General features: G+C 38.0%; 3 protein-coding genes across 3 annotated transcripts; all 3 read right to left on the reverse strand.

Annotated features, from left to right (window-relative positions):
* Positions 1-3209: 3209 nt before the first annotated feature.
* LOC149020574 (serine/threonine/tyrosine-protein kinase HT1-like) lies at positions 3210-7596 on the reverse strand. The gene is made up of 3 exons (XM_089146945.1): positions 6542-7596; positions 4730-5185; positions 3210-4129 (listed from the first exon to the last, which is right to left on the reverse strand). The coding sequence occupies exons 1-3, from the start codon at positions 6899-6901 to the stop codon at positions 3887-3889; spliced, it is 1059 nt and encodes a 352-aa protein (XP_089003071.1). The 5' UTR covers positions 6902-7596; the 3' UTR covers positions 3210-3886.
* A 2438-nt stretch (positions 7597-10034) lies between these two features.
* On the reverse strand, positions 10035-13854 carry LOC149020575 (NADPH-dependent alkenal/one oxidoreductase, chloroplastic-like). Its single transcript, XM_089148751.1, has 4 exons — positions 13417-13854; positions 12554-12877; positions 11175-11334; positions 10035-10648 (listed from the first exon to the last, which is right to left on the reverse strand). Exons 1-4 carry the CDS (start codon positions 13831-13833, stop codon positions 10383-10385), a joined length of 1167 nt encoding a protein of 388 aa, XP_089004877.1. The 5' UTR covers positions 13834-13854; the 3' UTR covers positions 10035-10382.
* Positions 13855-14781: 927 nt separating this feature from the next.
* LOC149020576 (CASP-like protein 4A3) lies at positions 14782-17996 on the reverse strand. The gene is made up of 3 exons (XM_089148752.1): positions 16777-17996; positions 16557-16680; positions 14782-15320 (listed from the first exon to the last, which is right to left on the reverse strand). Exons 1-3 carry the CDS (start codon positions 17829-17831, stop codon positions 15123-15125), a joined length of 1377 nt encoding a protein of 458 aa, XP_089004878.1. The 5' UTR covers positions 17832-17996; the 3' UTR covers positions 14782-15122.
* Positions 17997-19264: the final 1268 nt, after the last annotated feature.

A 19264-nucleotide genomic window follows, 5' to 3' on the forward strand; every position in this document is an offset into this window, starting at 1 on the left:
GAGTGAAAAAAAATAGGAACAAATTAAGTGTAATGATTTACTCAGCACAGAAAATCAACTCGGAAGAAACTCTTCGTATTCTTGGGCAAGTTAATGGTTTTCTTGAAAAATGAAAAAGAGAGAAATTGAGAATTAAATTCATTAAAATAATTTTAAAAATTTTAATTGACCATTATAGACATCATTAATTACTAACACAAAGATCTAATTGATTGAATACATAAGGGTAATGGAGGAAAATGAAATGTTGCCATATTCCTTCAGTTCATACTTTCATAATAGCAAGTACGAAGTATGATAGTATGATATATATGTATTAACCTATTATATTATTGAGAGATTTGAGATTTTTTATTAAGATTTTTTTTTTGGAGAAAATGAGACTTTATATTAATAGAAATAAATAAAATACAAACAATAATACAGGCTTAGGTTCTTTCTAAAGAACCTACGACCTTGTCGCTCTTCTACAACATATTGAGAGAGCTAAGCAGGCAAAGAGAGTTAAGATTTTGGGTAAGAGTTATTGTAACGTAGTTCTTGACCATTGATTGTGACATCTCTTTGTGTTCTTCTTTTTACATAGTAAAAAACTCTTATTCTTTATTTGTATATGTAACGTATTATATCGGTATATGAACTAAGTTAAATCTCTGTATGTTCTCAATTTTATTTTCATTTCAATTCGTTATTTCACAGTATTTAAATTAATATAAAAAAAAATTAAAAAAAAAGAGGGGATGCAGGAGCAGCGACCTAGCGCCCCCTTGCTACTCAATGTTCGAATTTTTTATCGAGTGTGACCTATGCAAGCATTAGCCCTGTGCACTACCAGCGCAAGCACTGGCCCCGTCAGCGGAGCCCCACCGGAGGCCTAGTATAGTCCACAGAAGCCGGTAGCACTCATGCCCAGGCCAAAGAGAACACAACTGTCCAATGCAAGAAACAGAGGAACAAAGGGGATTCGAACCTGGGACATGAGGTTTACCAAACCACTACCAGCGAAAGCACTGGCCCCGTCAGAGGAGCCCCACCGGAGGCCTAGTATAGTCCACAGAAGCCGGTAGCACTCATGCCCAGGCCAAAGAAAACACAACTGTCCAATGCAAGAAACTGAAGAAGGGGATTCGAACCTGGGACATGAGATTTACCAAACCACTTGGGAGTGCGCTTGAGACCACTAAACAAAAAAAATAACTACAACCCCAAAAGAAAAAGAAAAGGTTTCTTTTGGCTCATATGATTACAAAAAAGTTGATATTGTATCTTTCCACCTTGGTTTGTAAATTCCAATCGTCGGATATATTCGGTCGGGTCCACACCCACTTGTTGTGGAGCCCGAGAAGGATTTTCACTTTAATATACATCTAATTTATGTTGGATAAAGGCTTTAATAATAGAACCGGCACAAAAGTAGAAACGAAAAAAGAAAAATTAAGTAAATATGGCTTCAGCTTTTATTTAACTCACGATTCACGAAGCTCCGTAGAGAATATCTTGAAAGCTGTCCCCATGGACAGAAAAAAGATGCCCATCAATGCCGTACGGAGTTACGGGAAAAATCAATGGCGGTACGGCACAACGCGTATGTATGATCAATTCATCATTATTCTTTTTCTTTTTAAAGTCGTGCATAGGTTATTTTACTTACCTTGCATTGCATGTGTAGTTCCATGTACATTGTTTTAGACTTTTAGTCCTATACATTTAATGTACAGAATCGTGATGCAAAATAATTCGAATTGTCTGTTTAAAATCTCAGTTAGTATTTTGAATTCAATAATTCAAAATTTCACTTGATGGTTAATGCACATGACTGAAGCAATTTTGGTCTACATAGTGCATGATTATACATAATACATAACATAATGAGAGCGACATAATAATCCTCTTCTACCAAAAAATGTATAGTGATTAGTAATCCTCTTTAAATCTTACCCAAAAAATATCCTCTTTAAAAATAGATTTAAGAAGCTGATTGTCGTGATTAACCCCACCCGGCCACCCCAAACCACCCACCCACAAAAAAAAATAAATAAATAAATAAATAAATAAATATATATATATATATATATATATATATATATATATATATATATATATATATATATATTTTATCGAAATTTAAAAATAAAAAATTCCTATTTGAAAAACCTTTTAATGGGAAAACCTTTTGTTCCTGAAAAACCAATTTTAGCAATTAGACATCTTGATGAACCTTGAATAACATTGTGGTGATAATTTCCAAGATGAACTAGTTTTTTATTTTATTTTATTTCAAGAATCAATCAGTTCATAAGATCAAGATATCAAACAATTAATTTTAATAAATTATAATTTGATAGATTTGAAATCAGATGGATCAATTTGGACATCTTGACAGATCTCTCTTAGTTTAAAGTCTAGGATTCTAGGCCAACATTTTATCTGAAATCAAGAATCAAAACCAACAATTTAATTCTGTTTCTAGGACTGACAATGTTTTTGCTGATTTTCTTGTTGAAGTCTTGTTGTTCGGATCTGCAACCCCGTCGGAGAGCACTTACCACCACAAAAAACAGGGGGGCCCAGGGTGGTGATGGGAGGGTTTTTCAGTTTTTTTTTTTTTTTTTTTTTTTTTTTTTTTTTTTGAGGTGGGGCCCATCACTTTTTGTGGTGGAAAAACCGTCAGGGGTGATGATCCGGATTTTGTTGTTTTTTCCTCTCTTGATCATGGTGAAATATTCTGTCTTTATTCATGGTTGATGTTTTTTGTTATCGTCCAGATGTCTTGGCTTACAATCTTTTACTTAATGATATGTCTCTTATTTCTTAACAAAAACAACCAAAACTGAAGATGATCTATATCTGCCATGTTTGCCTTTGTAAGATCAGATATTTTTTTCATTTTGTAGGCTATGTATGGAATGCAAACAAAAGATAGAAAGACTTGATGAGTGCTTCATGTGGTCCCTACCAATCACAAGATAAACAACTTTACGAGAGAAAAATAAAATTCACAAGATAAACAATGGGTGGTTTAATGTCATGGTGATTGGTTCGTTGATTAATAATAATCATTCAATTGTGGGAGGCAGTCACCTTCACGAGTCATAACATAGAGGTGGGCCCTAGTGTGCTTCAACCACTCAACAACCATAAATCTTCGCTCTCATTTTTGTGTTTTTGTGTTAGATATACATAATTTTCATGCCAGTTTTTGGCCTCTTCTATTCAACTACCAAACGCGTATTTTAGCTTCAGACAACTCTGCAAACCCAGCCCACCAATGCCTAATGGGTTTCGGCAACGTTTGGTTCTGATGTGATTTATACCAACTCCATTTAATTTGTTTCAGCTCAATGGGAACGAAGGCTCGCTGAAGTGTATATCTGGCTAATAAAAGCAACCATGGTATATGTCTAAGTTCTAATTGAATCATTTGTCAAACCCAAAACCAGCCTATCAATATCAAGATTTACGTAAGAATCTTGAGTTCTTGACATTGGTGGCATTTATTGGCCAGAATCATTTGTAAAACCTAGAACCTGGTTCTAGTCGTTCACAAAAACACTGGTCAAATTATATGTAACAGTCAAGGTACCGGATGCATCAGTTGTTATGCAGTAAATTTGAGGCTACCCACCATAGAGATGACTGAAACTAACAAAGAAAGGGGAGACTGAAGATAGTTGAGGCCATTGAAAAAAATTCTACAACAGCTTAAGCAGATTTAAGAGCAAATCACCACTAAAAACCGGGAGATGCATTGATAATGAGAGGAAACTCCTTTTGTTCCTACCACTAAGCACCACCTTTAAAAGGGGATGGCAGAAGAAGGGGGAAGAGGTGTGAGAAAACATGGTCCATATTGCATAAATAATTCTACATAAAAATTCCTAGGCCTTTAAAAAGTGGACTTACAGATCACACTGATGCACTTGGGGATGCAACGAAGAAATGTATGATTTTCAGATGGTATGTAGGACAAGAAAAATTCTGGATCTTGCTCAAGGGATTCCATGTAACTCTCGAGAATTGTAACTATCTCAACAAAGTGAGGACGTTTATCTGGACTATTCGCCCAACATCGATTTATCAGATGGCTGAGTGCTGCTGGGCATTTGGAGGGCAATGGAGGCCTTGCATTCTGCAGCAAACCAAACCAAAACGGATTAGGATACAAAATTCTTTTATGACTTTTGCAATGTGAACCATTCATGAACTCAGAATTTGGGACCTAAGCTTTCACTTATCACTTAAGCATCATACAATCAAAACTTCAAACAAATTAAGCAAGAATAAGATATGCAACTAGTGAAAAATCCTCCAATTTTTATGATTTTCATGGGTAGGGGTGGTTATCTATACTGCCATTCTACTGATGCTGCAAGAGAAAATTTGCTTTGTCGTTTAGAAGGCTTAAGATGTTTGGGATAAAAATGGACAGACAACCCCAAGCTGCAGTACTGTCTAATGTATTAATAGGAGCCCAATATTGATTAAGTTAAATGACGAAGTTATAGCCTCTGCACATACAATTAGCAAATAGGCCGTGAGGAGATTTCCACTAACAAGGGTTTTGGCTACGTATCAACAAGGCATAAGTAGAAATAGAATCAAACTACTCCAGGAGCAACAACCTCCAAAAATTTTGTCAAGAGATTGCCATTGGAATGCACCTTTGAATAATTGCTCTTATTTAGTATTAATGAAGAAGCGGGCAATGTTCAAGGAAAAAGGGGACTACCTTCTGGGAGACTGCGAAAGCAGCCTGTTCTGGAGTCATACCCTCAAAAGGTACCAATGCTGTTAAAATCTCCCAAATGACTATGCCAAAACTGTATACATCAACTTTCTTCGTGTGACGTTTTTCCTTTATCATTTCTGGGGCCATCCAGCGGTAAGTACTAATAAACCCCCTTCCACTAAGACACTGAGATTCTAAGCATGAGATCCCAAAATCAGCTACCTTTACAGTCATATCTTCGCCGAGAAGTAGATTTTCTGATTTGAGATCCCTATGAAGTATCCCTTGAGAATGAAGATAATGCATCCCACGAGCAATATCAAGGGAAAATTTCAGAACCATATCCAGTGGAATGGAATTTGGCTCCTGCTGATGAAGGTATTTTCTCAGTGAGCCCCCTGCTAGGTACTCAGTGATAATACAGAAAACAGGAGGTTTCTTACATGCTGCAACAAACTGCATGGAGAGGAATAGGTACAATTTAATACACCAGAACAGAAAAGGCATGTGGATGGAATAACAGCAAGTTGCTAAACAAGATGCTCATAGAGATTGCACAGTCAGTGCATTTTACAGGTAAAACTGCACTTGTAGTGCATTTCACATGAAACGACCAAACATGGTAAATAAGATTAGGGCTTTGATGTTTGGTGGATTCCTCTAAACAAAAATGTCAGTTGGCAATAATATTTGGCCCAAGTTTTCCACTACAATTACAGACCTCAGGGTGAAAAGAAGGGGGGGGGGGGAGGGGAACAAATCCCACTCAGGTTGCCACTAAAATTTTCAGAGCCAGCCAATATTTGAAAAAGGTACAATAATTCAAGACACAGATAACACATGAATATGGGATACCAAGCATAAGCATTACTTCCTTGTAGGTGATCTTCAGGCATTATGCTATGATAAGGAAATCAAAGCAAAAGTTGGATCCAACAACTTTGAAAAATTATCTGAGGTTATCAACGTGTTGTTAAATTTAATTTCCAGACCCAGACTATCAATTATATGCTTGTCACCAGAATTTCCAATACAGGATTGCTGGTTCTGTGAAGGGTGACATTAAACTGAAGACAGGATGGGAAGTGAAAAGCTTGAAGGTGGAAATAAGATAATAACTGGTAAAGTGAGTCAGATAGGGCAACAGGAGAAGGCAATACATGTTGAGATTCTAATGACGATGGAACAACTAAATTTTAGGTTTGTCTTTGCACTGTAAAGGGTAAATCAAATCCTGAAATTCTTGTATCAAAGAATTTCGAGAAAGTAAAAATTGAATAATGATCAAGCAAAATCAAATATTTCTGGAACATGTTGGCATCAGTGAAGCTCAAAATATGTCTCCATTAAAATAATAGAGAGAAGAACAGTGTGCATTCCATTCAGGTAATTTAACGACAAATGAGAATGCATAAATAACAACCTTTAACTTTCAAAACCAGAAGGCCAACAAACGGAACAATACATCAAGTAATACAAAGCGGAAACAAGAGAATCTTTCTGGTGGAGTAAGGAAACAAGAAAAGCTTCATTCAGTTTTGATTAATAGTCTGGCACCCAGAGCAGACGTGTGATGCAGTGATAAATGCCCACTCGTATGTCCAAGAGGATAAAAGTAATCAGGAACCCCGAGAGGTAATTTTGTGCATAGTTAGGAGATCATATACTTTCCATACTACAATGCAGGAAAACTAGGAGCCAGGAATCAACTTAATGATTTGTTCAATTAAAGAAACAGAGTTCGCAACTAAACATAGTTTAAGATGTCTTCTCATCCCAATGCAGCGGTAGAGATTCAAGAACAGAACTTACAGAGATGATATTAGGGTGCTTGAGACGGAGGAGCAACGCAACCTCTGAAGTAAATTGCTCCTCTAACAGCAAAGCCAACTTCTTGTCTTGCTCAGGCTGGCTTATGAGCTTGATTGCCACGTCTCTCTGCCTGTAAATCCCTCGATAGATACGGCTATGGCGCCCGGTAGCAAACTTACTTCCAATGTACAGCTGAGACATGTCGGCACTCCACACTTCTTCACCTTCTCCTTTTATCTCAGCACCAGAGGAGATCAAGTACTTGGACCACGAAACGGCTCGTCTATATTCTCCAAGTGAGAGCTTCCTTTCAGATCTAACACTTCCTGATTCCTGTCTGAAGCAGCGAGAAATCTCCATCGATCTGAATCCTCTACTCCAGAAAACAACAAAAAATCTCCCTGTCCAAAACCTGCACAAGCTCAATGGCGATGGACACCTGTTGTTTGCTCGTCCTGGGAAGATTTCTGATCTTACATAGATCAATCAAATGCTAGCTTTAAAGAATTATTACAGAGTCGAAGTTGAATAATATCATGTGACAACTACATCACGCCCGTTATCGAATCGAACAACTACTCGAGTGCTGAAAAGCAAAATCTATAAAGAATCTGGATATCTAACCACCATAATAATAGAAGATGGAGAGGTGAGACAGTTCTGTTCTTTGTCTGAAGCCACCAAATCGTTCTGTTCTTTGTCTGAAGCCACCAAATCGTTATCATTCTAGTCGAGATTCTTGAGAAAGTTAAAAATCTCTTCCATTTCTCCTGTAGCAAGTGAAGAAAGAGAAAACTCCTCTAAGTTTCATCATGACTCCTCTCTGAGAAACTTTCAAGAAAATAAGATGATGATTTTGAATCTCGTGGTTGCAGAGAGAAAGAGAAGAAACGTAATTTCTGGTGCACTGGAAGAGAATTTGTTTGCTGCCTTGGGAGCGGAGCTGGAGCTGGATCTTGATCACTCTCTTTATCTCACTCTCACCTTCGTACGTTCGAAAACTACAACAGTACTACGGAATCCACTTTACGGAAAGGCACTTCACGAGTCTTACAATTTCGGAATGCCAACTTGTCCGTAACTTTCCTCCGTTTATAATTTTTTTTGGTCAAAGAAAACGTTGGAAAATATAGATGGCCAATGGGAACGAGGACATGGGAATCAAATCAACAAGATTCAACTTATGAAGGAAAGCTGAGATAATTAATTGTCCCTTATGTGTGGATCACAAGGAAAAAATATAATTGTCGAATAGAAACACGGTCACACTGTCACATGTTGCATATTTGAATGTTTCTTCTTTATCATACAATAGTCTATGTATGAATTTACATAGTCTTCATGGAGTGTGAATCATCTCCTCTGACAAGGATGAGAAGGAGTACAGAGTACTCTTCCAACATCTTTACAATTACAAATTATGTAAGACCAACAAGTAAAAAATAATATAAAAAAAATATATATATATATATATATATATATATATATATATATATATATATATATATATTTTAAAAATCTATCACCCTAATCTTGTGAATCATCCTATAATTGTGGTAAATAACCATTGGTGAGAGTGCTCCCCATAGTCAGGAGAGATGATCCGGACTCGTGTACATGTGTGTCTTGTAAAATAATATCCACCGTTACCATGGAAAGATATCCGTATTTTGTCCCTAATCATCTCATAATAAATCACAACAAAAACAACAATAAGCCTTGTCCCAACTAAATGGGGTCGGCTACATGGATTCTTGCCCTCCAATCAGTTCTATTCAAGGTCATGTTAGATACAAGTTCTAAGCTATACATATCCTTTCTCACCATAATAAACCAGCGTTTAAAAATTAAAACGGTAAATGCGAGAAGTAGAGAGGGGTATTTTCGTCAAATAAAAGGAAGAAAAAATAACGGGTAACGGCAGCGCCGTAATCGAAGGCGGGGGTTGGCAGTTAGTTTGTTTGTACGTGGTGGGGATAGGAGGGGTAATTTAGGAAGTTTTGGGAGATGAAATTGTTTTGTTGGGAGGAGTTTGGTAGGTGGGGGAAGCGGGACCCGTGAGTAACATGAGCTCTCCGTGGTAGTGTCGGACGGCCGTATGGTCCTTTCCGTATACGGTCCTTTTAAATTATTAAATTTCCAAAAGCTGTTCCTCAGAGAATCTCTCTGATTTTATCCATTAAGAAAATTTTAAAGGGTAAAAAAACAGATTGGGCTTAGGTGGCTACTGGCTAGATCCATAATAACGAATCTTTACTCGAAAAAATAGGATGTGTTTTCTTGCCAAAAAAAAAAAAAAAAAAGAATGTGTTTGAATGGTAACGTTCCCGGGTAAGAGTCCCGATGTTCTTTTGTTCTAAAAGAACAGAACAAGTAGGTAGGTTCTTGACTGAACCAAGTGTTCAGTTTTGATGTATGAAGCAAAGTGCTGGGGTGTTAAAAAATATCATATAGATAAATTTAGTATAATAAAAATAAAAATACTAAGATAGATGAATGACAAAACTTGAGGGGATAAGGAAAGAAACACTCCTATTAGAATTGATCTAGGAGCAACTCCGATAAATGATAAGCTAAAATATATGATAGCCACATTGAATAGAGACTTTATAGATAGCTTTGTGCAAAAAAATAATATAATTTAAATTGAAGGAATTATAAGAGCTAAAAGCAGAGTTAAAAATACTTTAAAATAAGTGGTGAGAGAAAATATGCTTAACTTAGGTCTTTTATCTAGCATGCCTTCAAATAGAATTGATTGGAAGGCAAAAATCCATGTAATTGACCTCATGTAGTTGGGACAAGGTTTTCTCCTCTTGTTGTTGTAATAATGCACAGTAATTTCGACTTTACATGGCAAGAACAAGAGGAAACTTAATAAAGATTTTGCCTTTTGTTGTTGTTCAAACAGGCATCGCATTCAGAAATGAAATTTCTTCAGTCATGCGCATGTCGGTCAAGCTAGATTTCAGTCCGTCAGATCCAAAATCTAGGTTGAGATTTCAATATTGACCGTTGAATTTCAATGGTCGAGATCGATTTTGGTCCAACGACCAAAATGTTTGGCATGACACATGAAGCTTGTGTAGCTACAATGAGTCAATGAGGCTTTACGTGCTCAAGTCCAACCCATGGATCAAGAACTACACCAGTGGCTACTGATGCACCAAATCACAACAACTTTGCACTTCCGAGACAGAATGACACTGGAAAGATGCTGGCGACCTCAAGGTCTGGTTACCCTCGCTTGTGCTTAATTAGACTCTGCCGGAAAAGTAAAAGAAGTCCGGCCATGGTCGGCAAGCTACTATTGCAAAGTCATGAAGGTGCTTTAGCACCCAACTGGAGTGCATGTACTAAGCATCCCATTGCGGATTCACTTTAATGAGGCATCCTTTTGTTGGAACTAGCATGTCCCACGGGCGCTTGTGTTTTCTCTAATTTATCTTGATGAGATGCAGAAACCAAATTACAGTTTGATATCATCAAAGAGTATTAATTAAGATAGATATGTTTGGTAATTATTAAATGTAAACTAATCTAAACAAATACCATCGTACACAGCAACGCAACTATAAGTTTGTCACAATTGCTCCCATTATCATGATACACACTAGCTAGACATTCCAACACCATTGATTCCATATATTGTATAGTCTGTTCTTTTCATGACCACATTAACACTACCATAATACCCAAATTTAACAAAAATATACAGATTAGGTATTTCATCTACAAAATTTGAAGCAGTAAAACGATACACTGATCCTTAAGCCTCTTGAAGTTTTAAGTGGCAATAGATTCAGGTAGGAAGTACCTTGCTCAATATGCATTCATGTTGTCATGGAATTGGATGTATGACTATCTTTCCGGTAGCTCTGGATGTTTCAACATAAGAAAATGCTTCAACAACCTGGGAGAATGGAAATGGCCCCTTGGGATCAACTACTGGCTTCACCTTCCCACTTTCTAGAAATGGGTTTAGTTTCTTCAACACAGAGCCATTGGAGGTGACTACAAATCTGAAACCAGGTGGAGTAACAGCACCTGTTAGAGCCACAACACTCCCCCCTTCTTTCACTACTTTCACCGCTCTATCACATTGCCCTGTAAAACAATAACAGTTTGCCCAGTTCAACAAGACGGCAATAATGGGGAAGGTACTTCCATGAATCAACTTGAAAACGTTAAGGGAATTTCAATGCGATATTGGATGAGCACCAATTGATGTTCGCATGACATATTCTTTTATTTCCTTTTCCCTTTTTCCTAAAAACAGAAGAAACCTGAACACAAATTACTTAGCCCAATTGTACCCCAATTGGACGTGCACAACTATTCAGGCTTCCCACCTGCTACAACCATTTTGTCAGTGAACACAGATTTCCATGAATGAAACTACAATGAGGACTGTATGGGATCCTCCATAACATGGATTCATGTTTCCTAATATAGACCTAATGATATCATATGATTTTACAAAATTCACGAACTTCTGTGTAAATTTCGGCATTTCCCTATATAGCAGACATGGAGAAACGTAAGCTTCACAAAGCTTAGAAGTGACCATTTTCTTTCAAGAAGCATTAGCATTGATACTCATTTAAAAAAAGTGATAAGTTCAGGATCTTACCAACAGCATCAAATACCACATCAAATTTCTCCGGTAGGTCCTCGAAGTTCTCCTTGGTGTAGTCAATGGCCAGATCAGCACCTAAGCTCTTCAAGAGCTCCAGTTTTCCAGTGCTAGAAGTAGCAGCAACTTTTGATGCACCAAAAACCTCCTTAGCTAGCTGCCTCAAACCAAAGCCAGGGAAAAATGAGATGAGAACTAATTTTTTGCCCATTTAGTTATTCGCAACTTTTAATGTAACAAATATGTCCTTTGAAATGCACCCCGATACAAAGCAAGAGGCAGATGGATTGGTAGGTGACTCAAAACTATTACACATCATTATTTCACTGAAGGGAAAAAAGAGAAAGGTTAACCAAGCATTGTAAAAGGAAGAAGAAGTGCATTTAGGACAAACAAATAAATAATAAACAATATGCAAGATATTGAAAAAGAAATTGGCTAATTGAGAGCAAGTAATCACTACAGCATGGATGGTTGCACACATATTCACACCATTCCAGTTGTGTTCATGATCCATTTGGCAAAGTATAATTTTACCAAACCTTCCAACTGAATACAAGACAGTAATATTTACTTGGACACTTGAGTTTGACACTAATGATTTAGAGTGGACTGCAAGCAAGAAGCAGGCAATGATCGTGATGAGGTAATTCTAACAGTTACATACCAAAAAATTAAAATTCATTGGAGAAGTTTCTTCTAGACTGGCCTACTGGAAGAGGTTGACTAAGTGCCATGTATTTCTGCCACATGGAGGGGTAATGTGGACTTTAAGAAAGCAGGATATTTAGGAACATGCTCTGGTACCAATTCTCAAATTTCAAACCCAAACTCCAAACTTCCTAGGAACATGCTCTGGATTATCAATTGTCAAGTTTCAACCCCAAACTCGAAACACTTCCCAATATTTGTCCATGCATTTGTGTATTTATCAGTTATGCTCTTTTGTGGACCCTATTTGTAGTCCTTAATTATCCAACACTTGATTTTGCCACCTGGACAACTTCAAATGGGATTTAAAAACTTGACAGATGGCCAGAGACCATCCAGAATATTACAACCCAATCTGACCTTCGACACTGCAGAACCAAGGCCTACCTACCTAGTATGCCCTCTAGAGGACAGCTCATACTATAATATCACTCCCAAACTCATTTAATTAGAAGAAATGATCCAAAGAATTCAAGTGAACAGATCTGTTTGCAAAATCTGCAGGCTGAAGCAGAACATGGTACGACTTCCCTAATAATATTCAGTACAAATTTGATTTTATATGCAAAAGAAAAGAAATAATAGTGGTTCCAGCAACTCAACATCACAGCCTTAGTTAACTGAGAATATAAATGAACTGGAAATTAAACAGAAAGTATATATACCTGAATTACCAAGCTTCCAACTCCACCTGCTCCACCCAATACGAGAATAGATTTACCGGCAGAAAACCCAGATCTTTCCAGACCCTCATGGGCAGTCTCAATGGCAAGAGGAAGGCCAGCGGCTTCAAAAAACTTCAGATTCTTAGGTTTTGGAGCCAACAGTTTCTCCTCAACAGCAGTGTATTCTGCAAATGAGCCAAACTGTTTAGGGTTTTCAAGAGCCTTTTCATTGATATTCCCATAAACTTCATCTCCTTCTTTTAGGCTTTTCACTTGGCTTCCCACCTTTACCACCACACCAGCAACGTCGTAGCCTGGAACAGTCTACACTAAAACCCACATTCAGGAGGCAACTAAAATTTGCAGTGTAACAACTTAAGTTAACGATACAGAATCGAGAGCCAAACAAGAAAGTTCTATATATCCAAGTCAATAACCACAAAAGACAGAACAAGAAAAAGACTATATTTATAGATGAAGATCCCATAAACTCTACCCCTTCCCGTACTTTAATGTACATAAATAATGGAGTCTCATACCAAACTAACCCTTATATTGACGTTCAAGGCTCACCATACAGGAAAACCTGCAATTTTCTCTAATCTTTCAACGGAAGATGTTGAAATCAGTTATTCCTGCTTGAAATAAAACTCTTACAAAGCCGGCACCACAAATCCAGCAATTTTGGGGCATAATTTCATTTCACTTGAAACTACAAAGTATGGTAATCATAGAGGCAATGTTAACTAGGAAATTAAGAAATTAAATGAACAGAAACGAGAACAAGCACACATTGCAAACGAGAAAGAAGAACTAACAAAATGAACAGAGACAAATCCAAATTGACAACAGAAAGGACTTACGGGCAAAGGAGAGTCAGTAGCCTTGAACTTGCCCAGTCGCCTCTTGCCATCAACAGGGTTGAGTGCCGCAGCTACAACCTTAAGTAGCACCTGGTCCTCTTTCACATCAGGCACCGAAACATTGGAATCGAATTTGAGAACATCGACGCTTCCGTACTCCCCATAGAGCCAAGCCTTCATTTCAGAAGGTATGGAAGAAGTTGCAGATGCCTCCACAGAAGCAGGAGCAGCTTGAGAATTAGCGGAGATTTTGAGTCTGAGAGGACGAGAAGGAGGTGGCGATGCACTAATCCTTCTGTTAATGCGTTCTTCGAATGTGGAGGAGAAAGAGAAAGCTGATCTGAGAGCAGAGGGTGGTGGTAGTCTGCATTTAGAGTAAGAGACACAGAAGGTTGTGGTGCTGAGCAGTGCCTCCATTCTCCAACTGTTCACCTTCACCCTATCTCTTCCCGCTTTACTCATCTTATACTAGCACGAGAATTATTGACAGTTGGCAACATATTACGTTCGGTGCGCAGCGCGCACCCTCCTCAACTCTACGCGCATGCTAGCCAAAATTGTTTTACACACTTATTTATTTATTCATTATTTTATTTTTTTGAGTAGAAAAGGGAGTCTTATTTATTCGAGAAAAAACCAGCAGGATCTTACATCTTAGGAGTCCTAAACCAATCTTAGGAAAGTGTTGTCGATTTGGTCAACTCATCGGCCACAAAATTTGCCTTAAGATGTATATGTACATGTGTAAATGAACAATCCGTGAAGGCTATCGCTAATTTGAGAATATCATCGAGCATATGAGAAATTTTCTAGATATACAATTGTTACACACTTACACTTGAATTGGTAAAACTTTTCGAATCCTGTTCTTAACCTTAAGCACATGTGGCATGCTTATCGGGTCTGCCAAAGATACAAAATGTAATCCATGTTTTTCTTTTCTTTGGTAATAATCATATACATGTTAGATGTTAACATAAGAACATCTTTTGACAAGAACCTTGCTTCAGTCATACGCATTAGTCGTCAAGCGATACACTTCAGACCGTCGGATCGAAGTTTCAATCAAAATTTTGATCTCACCCACATGAGATTCATTAATCAAGATTTTAACTTTTGAATCCAACGGTCTAAAATTTCGCTTAACAAAATTTCAGGCTGCGGAACTACTTGTAACTTCATTGTGAAACACACAAAAGATAACCAAAATGTATTTGATTCATTGTATTGTTCTATAGTTCTCAGAAAGAACCGATTCAATTTTCATGTCGAGAAGACCTTTTACAAAATAAATTTGACATATTTCTCATTGGAAACGAAGATCAGACTTAAATTTCCTTTATAGCTTACTTTCACAACAAAATATAAAAGAATAATTACTAATGACCCAAACCATAGCTTAATTGCTACCTCATCCCAAATCGGTGTGTAATTCCAAAACACAAAAAAAGAGATAACCAATATTCATAGGGAGACATGAGTAGATGATACTTATGACCCGTAAAGCAATATATTCACAAGAAAACACATCATTCATTCGTTAAAAATCGAATGCCTCTCTTTCTCTCTGTATGGGACACAAAGGGAAAAATTATCTTGTAGCTTTAGCTTTAGCTTCTCGACTTCAACTTCATTATTACAGATTTACATCTACAGAAAAGGGGTATAAAGATTACAAACAAGTGAAAGCGAAGAGCTGAAAAGGGTCAGGTAAAATTGCGAGCAGAAAGGAGGAAATATCCAGAGATGAGGGAGCTGGTGGCAAAGCAGAAAAAAGCAAGAAAAGACATGGCAATGGAAGCACTGGCCATTGTTGTGAACTCGTCCTTCCCCCAGTTTGATACCCAGTCATCCACCCTTGTAGCCGCTGATGAGGACGCCGATATCAATAGATAAGTCATTATCTGCACATCCATTACATATAAACATACATACATACATGTCATGTCAGAGGATATCACACTTCACTTGATTTCTATTAATTTTGACTATATATATACGGAAAATAAAAAATTTAGCCCCCATTATTGGATTCTTAATCAATCTTAAGCAAGATCTTTTGTTAGTATATTAGCTAAAATGATGATTACTGTCTAGTGTTAAATTATATTTTAACTAATTTACTTACCCCGAAAGGTAGTTAAGTTTATAAAAAACCAATGCCTCCAAGTAGGAGGACAGAGTTCGAATCTCGTCAGGACTATGTAATACCCCCATCCCAATATATAAAATTACTTATTCCAAAAAAAAAAAATTTGCACAACTCCACAAGCATTAACTATATATATATATATAGATCAACTAAATATGGTGCAATGATGAATAGATCGAAATATGGTGCAATAATGAAGCAGCGCTTGACTTATATCTCTAAAGGCCAAATCAGCCTAATCCCCATCATGTTTGATCTACAATCTTGTATTAAGAATGTTAATATCTATTTGTTTAAGTCATAAACTATCTAATAACCCTACCAACACCGGTTGGTAGAACTAATGAACCATGTAATTTCTAAGCTTAATGAAATGAAACCTTTTTCTCTTATGAATATAAAATATAACTATAACTTTCTCCAATTCATAAATAGGGAAAAGGCCTAAAGGGTATTCTTTAGTTGCACAATCAAATCAAACCGAATCAAAAGATGGAACTAAAGTAAGCCAAACCAGCATTATTCACTAGTGGAGAAAAAAGCTTTTACTTAAATATCAGAAAGGAGCAAAGAGAAAGCCTCTTTCTTTTCTCCCTTAGAGCCAGAGCCAGAGCCAGTGCATGCTAGCTTCTTCAGGCCCACAGCCCACTGTGGCATCTCTCAGAATCTTCAATTCTGAAATGGGATGACTACCGTTTGTTTCAAAACTTGGGATCAAATTGATCGAAAGAACCCCAATTCAATTAATCCAACCGGTTCGTCCGAATCTAGTATCAACCCAGGCAACATCGACACCTAAACCGGCATCTGGGCAATGTGAGGACGTGAAGGGACCGAACAAATGGGTGGAGAGATTCTAGAATCTCTTCACCCTATCTAATACTTGGCATAAGGCGCTTTTTTTCCGTCCATCGGCAAGTAAATATATACAAAGATAACAACAATAAACGGAAACGGAAAAGGAAATGCAAGAACAAGAAACAGTTACCTGATCAATGGAAAAATCCAACTGGGAACGGAGAGGATAACGGAGAATTGGCTTCGCGGTGATAAGCGTAGCCGCCTGAAAACCCGCGTACACAAACCCTAGAATATTCATTGATATACAATACCTGCAAATCAACTCACACGAATTCAACTCGGAACTAATCTGCAAATCTAAATGAATCAGAGATAAGAAAATGAGTTTTTCATCCAATTAATCTAACCTGTATTCTTTGTAACGGTCGAAGGAATCACCGGCCCAGCCACGAGTCTTGTCGGCGCCCATGACGGAGAAGGAAATCAAGCAGAAGACAACCTCACAAACCCTAATTGCCAAGGCCACCCTCTTCAACGTTGCATCTGATGATGATCTTGTACCCTTCAGATTCCTGGAACCCCGATCCCCTCTGTTCCCTCCTCCTACTTCTGCACCATGGCCATGGCCATGTCCAGTACCGAAACCATCTACTACTCCTGCACCACCAGGATCCACCTTGGTCACCACCGCCATCTCATCCCTCATCGACCTATTCACCACCACCACAGGCGGCGACCCCGAGTTTCGCTGTTGTGGCTGCGATTGAGTCTCCCGAGGCGGTAAAAATTCCTTTCCAGGCAATAGAGGAAGGGACCCATGCTCAAGGGAATATCGATCTGCGGGCACGATCGCCTTCGATATAGGAAGAGGGGGAGAAGATTTCTCCCGTAGATTATTCTGTACTGGGGGGTTCTCCTGTGAAGACTTCTCCCATTGATTATTATTCTCTGCAAGGTTTTCATGAGCAGAACCGTAAGACACAGGAGAACGAGGAGGAGGAGAAGACTTCAAAACTCGTTGATTATTGTTGTCTACTGGGTTCCCAGGAGCAGAACCGTAAGTCACAGGAGAACGAGGAGGAGGAGAAGACTTCAAAACTCGTTGATTATTGTTGTCTACTGGGTTCCCAGGAGCAGAACCGTAAGTCACAGGAGAACGAGGAGGAGGAGGAGGAGGAGGAGAACGAGGAGGAGGAGGAGGAGGAGGAGAAGACTTTAAAACCCGATGATTATTGTTCTCTACTGGGTTCTCAGGAGCAGAACCAGAAGATAGAGGCGGACGAGGAGGAGAAGGAGACTCTCCTCGATGATGATTATTCTCTACTGGGCTCGTAGGAGCTGAACTGAAGCACTCTTCTTCTAGATGTGCACGGAGAGTCGACGATTCCATCTTCATCTCAATGCCTTTTCGATTTGGATTTGGATTTGGCTTCGCCGGTTTTGCTGCCATTCCTTGTTTCATTTAAATTCTCCACCTTACTCGTCTCTGTTACTCTCTCTTTGCTTTTCCCTCCTCTCCCTTACTCATCCAGCAAGGGAAGCCCTTCTATATAACGCGCTCTCTGGCTCTCAACTCTCAAGAGACTTAATTCTTAAGTGTCCTCGAAAGTCGAAAAGCAACCAGTTCTCTGTTCAAAAAAAAAAAATTAAAGCTAAAGCCAAGCCACAAGTCCTTCACTAGAAAAGAATTCTCTAAAGTCCCCTATTATTGGCTGAGGAGTGGTCCCACAGCGAAAGAGAAACGCTGAGACTCGCTTCGACACGCAGGGTTGCTTGCTTGCCCCCCAAGAAGATTCTCTTGGTTTCTTTTCTCTTCTCTTCTCGTCGGTCGGTCTTCACTTACTGTCAGCGAGTTGATTCTAACTCGGATATCATCACTCTTCAAAAACCCTAAACTAACCTCTTGTATCTGATCTAAATCAAATGATCCGAGTCAATTTCAATCCAATTCTGAATTTTAAAACATGGCTATATATATGTGCTCGAATTCGATCCTTTATGCATCCTCACATCCATTCATTACACATTTACGAATAAAAATCAAGTCTAACAGTATCAGCCAACTTCAAGTATATTCAAATTTTAAACATGAAAGGGCTAAAATTCCCCTCAAGTTATTTAACATATTATATAATTATTGATTTTTCTTTTTTTTATTAGATTTTTTTTAAAAAAATAACCATATAATTAATACTTATGATAAAAAAAATTAAATCATATATTAACACAATGTATTAAATAACCTAGGGGCACTTTAGCGCTGGTTAAGATCACACGTAACATATTGTACTAAGAAAACCTAACATTAGTTTATCGCCTATTTAAGGGACTCACAAGTTAAAAAAAAACTCTAAATATTATAAGATAAGATCTCTCATAAATATATGACGAAAGGATACATAAGAGAGCATAATCCTTTACCCTAGGTAAACTATATGCCCCACCATCCCTTTACTAGTAAGATAATTGAACTTCTTTGTTTAGGTAAGAATGTTCGCTGAACCACTCCAATTATAAGATTCAAAAAAATCTCAATTAAAGTCTAAGCAACATAAAAACTTTGAAAAACTACCATTTACAGGTAGAAGGGCGGGCCTGACGCAATGGTGGAGTCTCTCCATTGTGCGCTGGAGGTCACGGGTTCGAATCAGTCTCTCTACAAAAGGCAGGGGTATAGAAAGTCCCTTCCCCAAACCCCACAGTGTGGGTATGCCCCTTTACCATTTACAGGTAGCTGAGTCGGAAATGACCCACAACTTTTGATAAAGAGGTCACAATTCCACGCTGTGGTATTAAGTAATGGTCCCAACCGCTTACTATGATGAAGCTACCAATTAGGAAAAAAATCCCCAAAAGCTAACTGGAAGTAATAAAAAAAAAAAAACACATGCGTTA

Source organism: Hakea prostrata, chromosome 3 (assembly GCF_041222555.1).
Source record: "Hakea prostrata isolate BN-2017 chromosome 3, UWA_Hpros_2, whole genome shotgun sequence".
NCBI classification, from domain to species: Eukaryota; Viridiplantae; Streptophyta; class Magnoliopsida; order Proteales; family Proteaceae; genus Hakea; species Hakea prostrata.

Excerpts from the sequence above, each read along its gene's own strand:
- LOC149020574 (XM_089146945.1), bottom strand. The coding sequence starts at position 6,901 with ATGGAGATTTCTCGCTGCTTCAGACAGGAATCAGGAAGTGTTAGATCT. Across the intron at positions 5,186-6,541 it reads AGCACCCTAATATCATCTCT|TTTGTTGCAGCATGTAAGAA; the intron begins GTAAGTTCTGTT and ends CTCTCCATGCAG. Across the intron at positions 4,130-4,729 it reads CTTTCGCAGTCTCCCAGAAG|AATGCAAGGCCTCCATTGCC; the intron begins GTAGTCCCCTTT and ends GGTTTGCTGCAG.
- LOC149020576 (XM_089148752.1), bottom strand. The coding sequence starts at position 17,831 with ATGAAACAAGGAATGGCAGCAAAACCGGCGAAGCCAAATCCAAATCCA. Across the intron at positions 16,681-16,776 it reads GACCGTTACAAAGAATACAG|GTATTGTATATCAATGAATA; the intron begins GTTAGATTAATT and ends GTTGATTTGCAG. Across the intron at positions 15,321-16,556 it reads TGGATTTTTCCATTGATCAG|ATAATGACTTATCTATTGAT; the intron begins GTAACTGTTTCT and ends ATGGATGTGCAG.
- LOC149020575 (XM_089148751.1), bottom strand. The coding sequence starts at position 13,833 with ATGGAGGCACTGCTCAGCACCACAACCTTCTGTGTCTCTTACTCTAAA. Across the intron at positions 12,878-13,416 it reads CTACTGACTCTCCTTTGCCC|ACTGTTCCAGGCTACGACGT; the intron begins GTAAGTCCTTTC and ends GTTTTAGTGTAG. Across the intron at positions 10,649-11,174 it reads TGTGGTATTTGATGCTGTTG|GGCAATGTGATAGAGCGGTG; the intron begins GTAAGATCCTGA and ends ATTGTTTTACAG.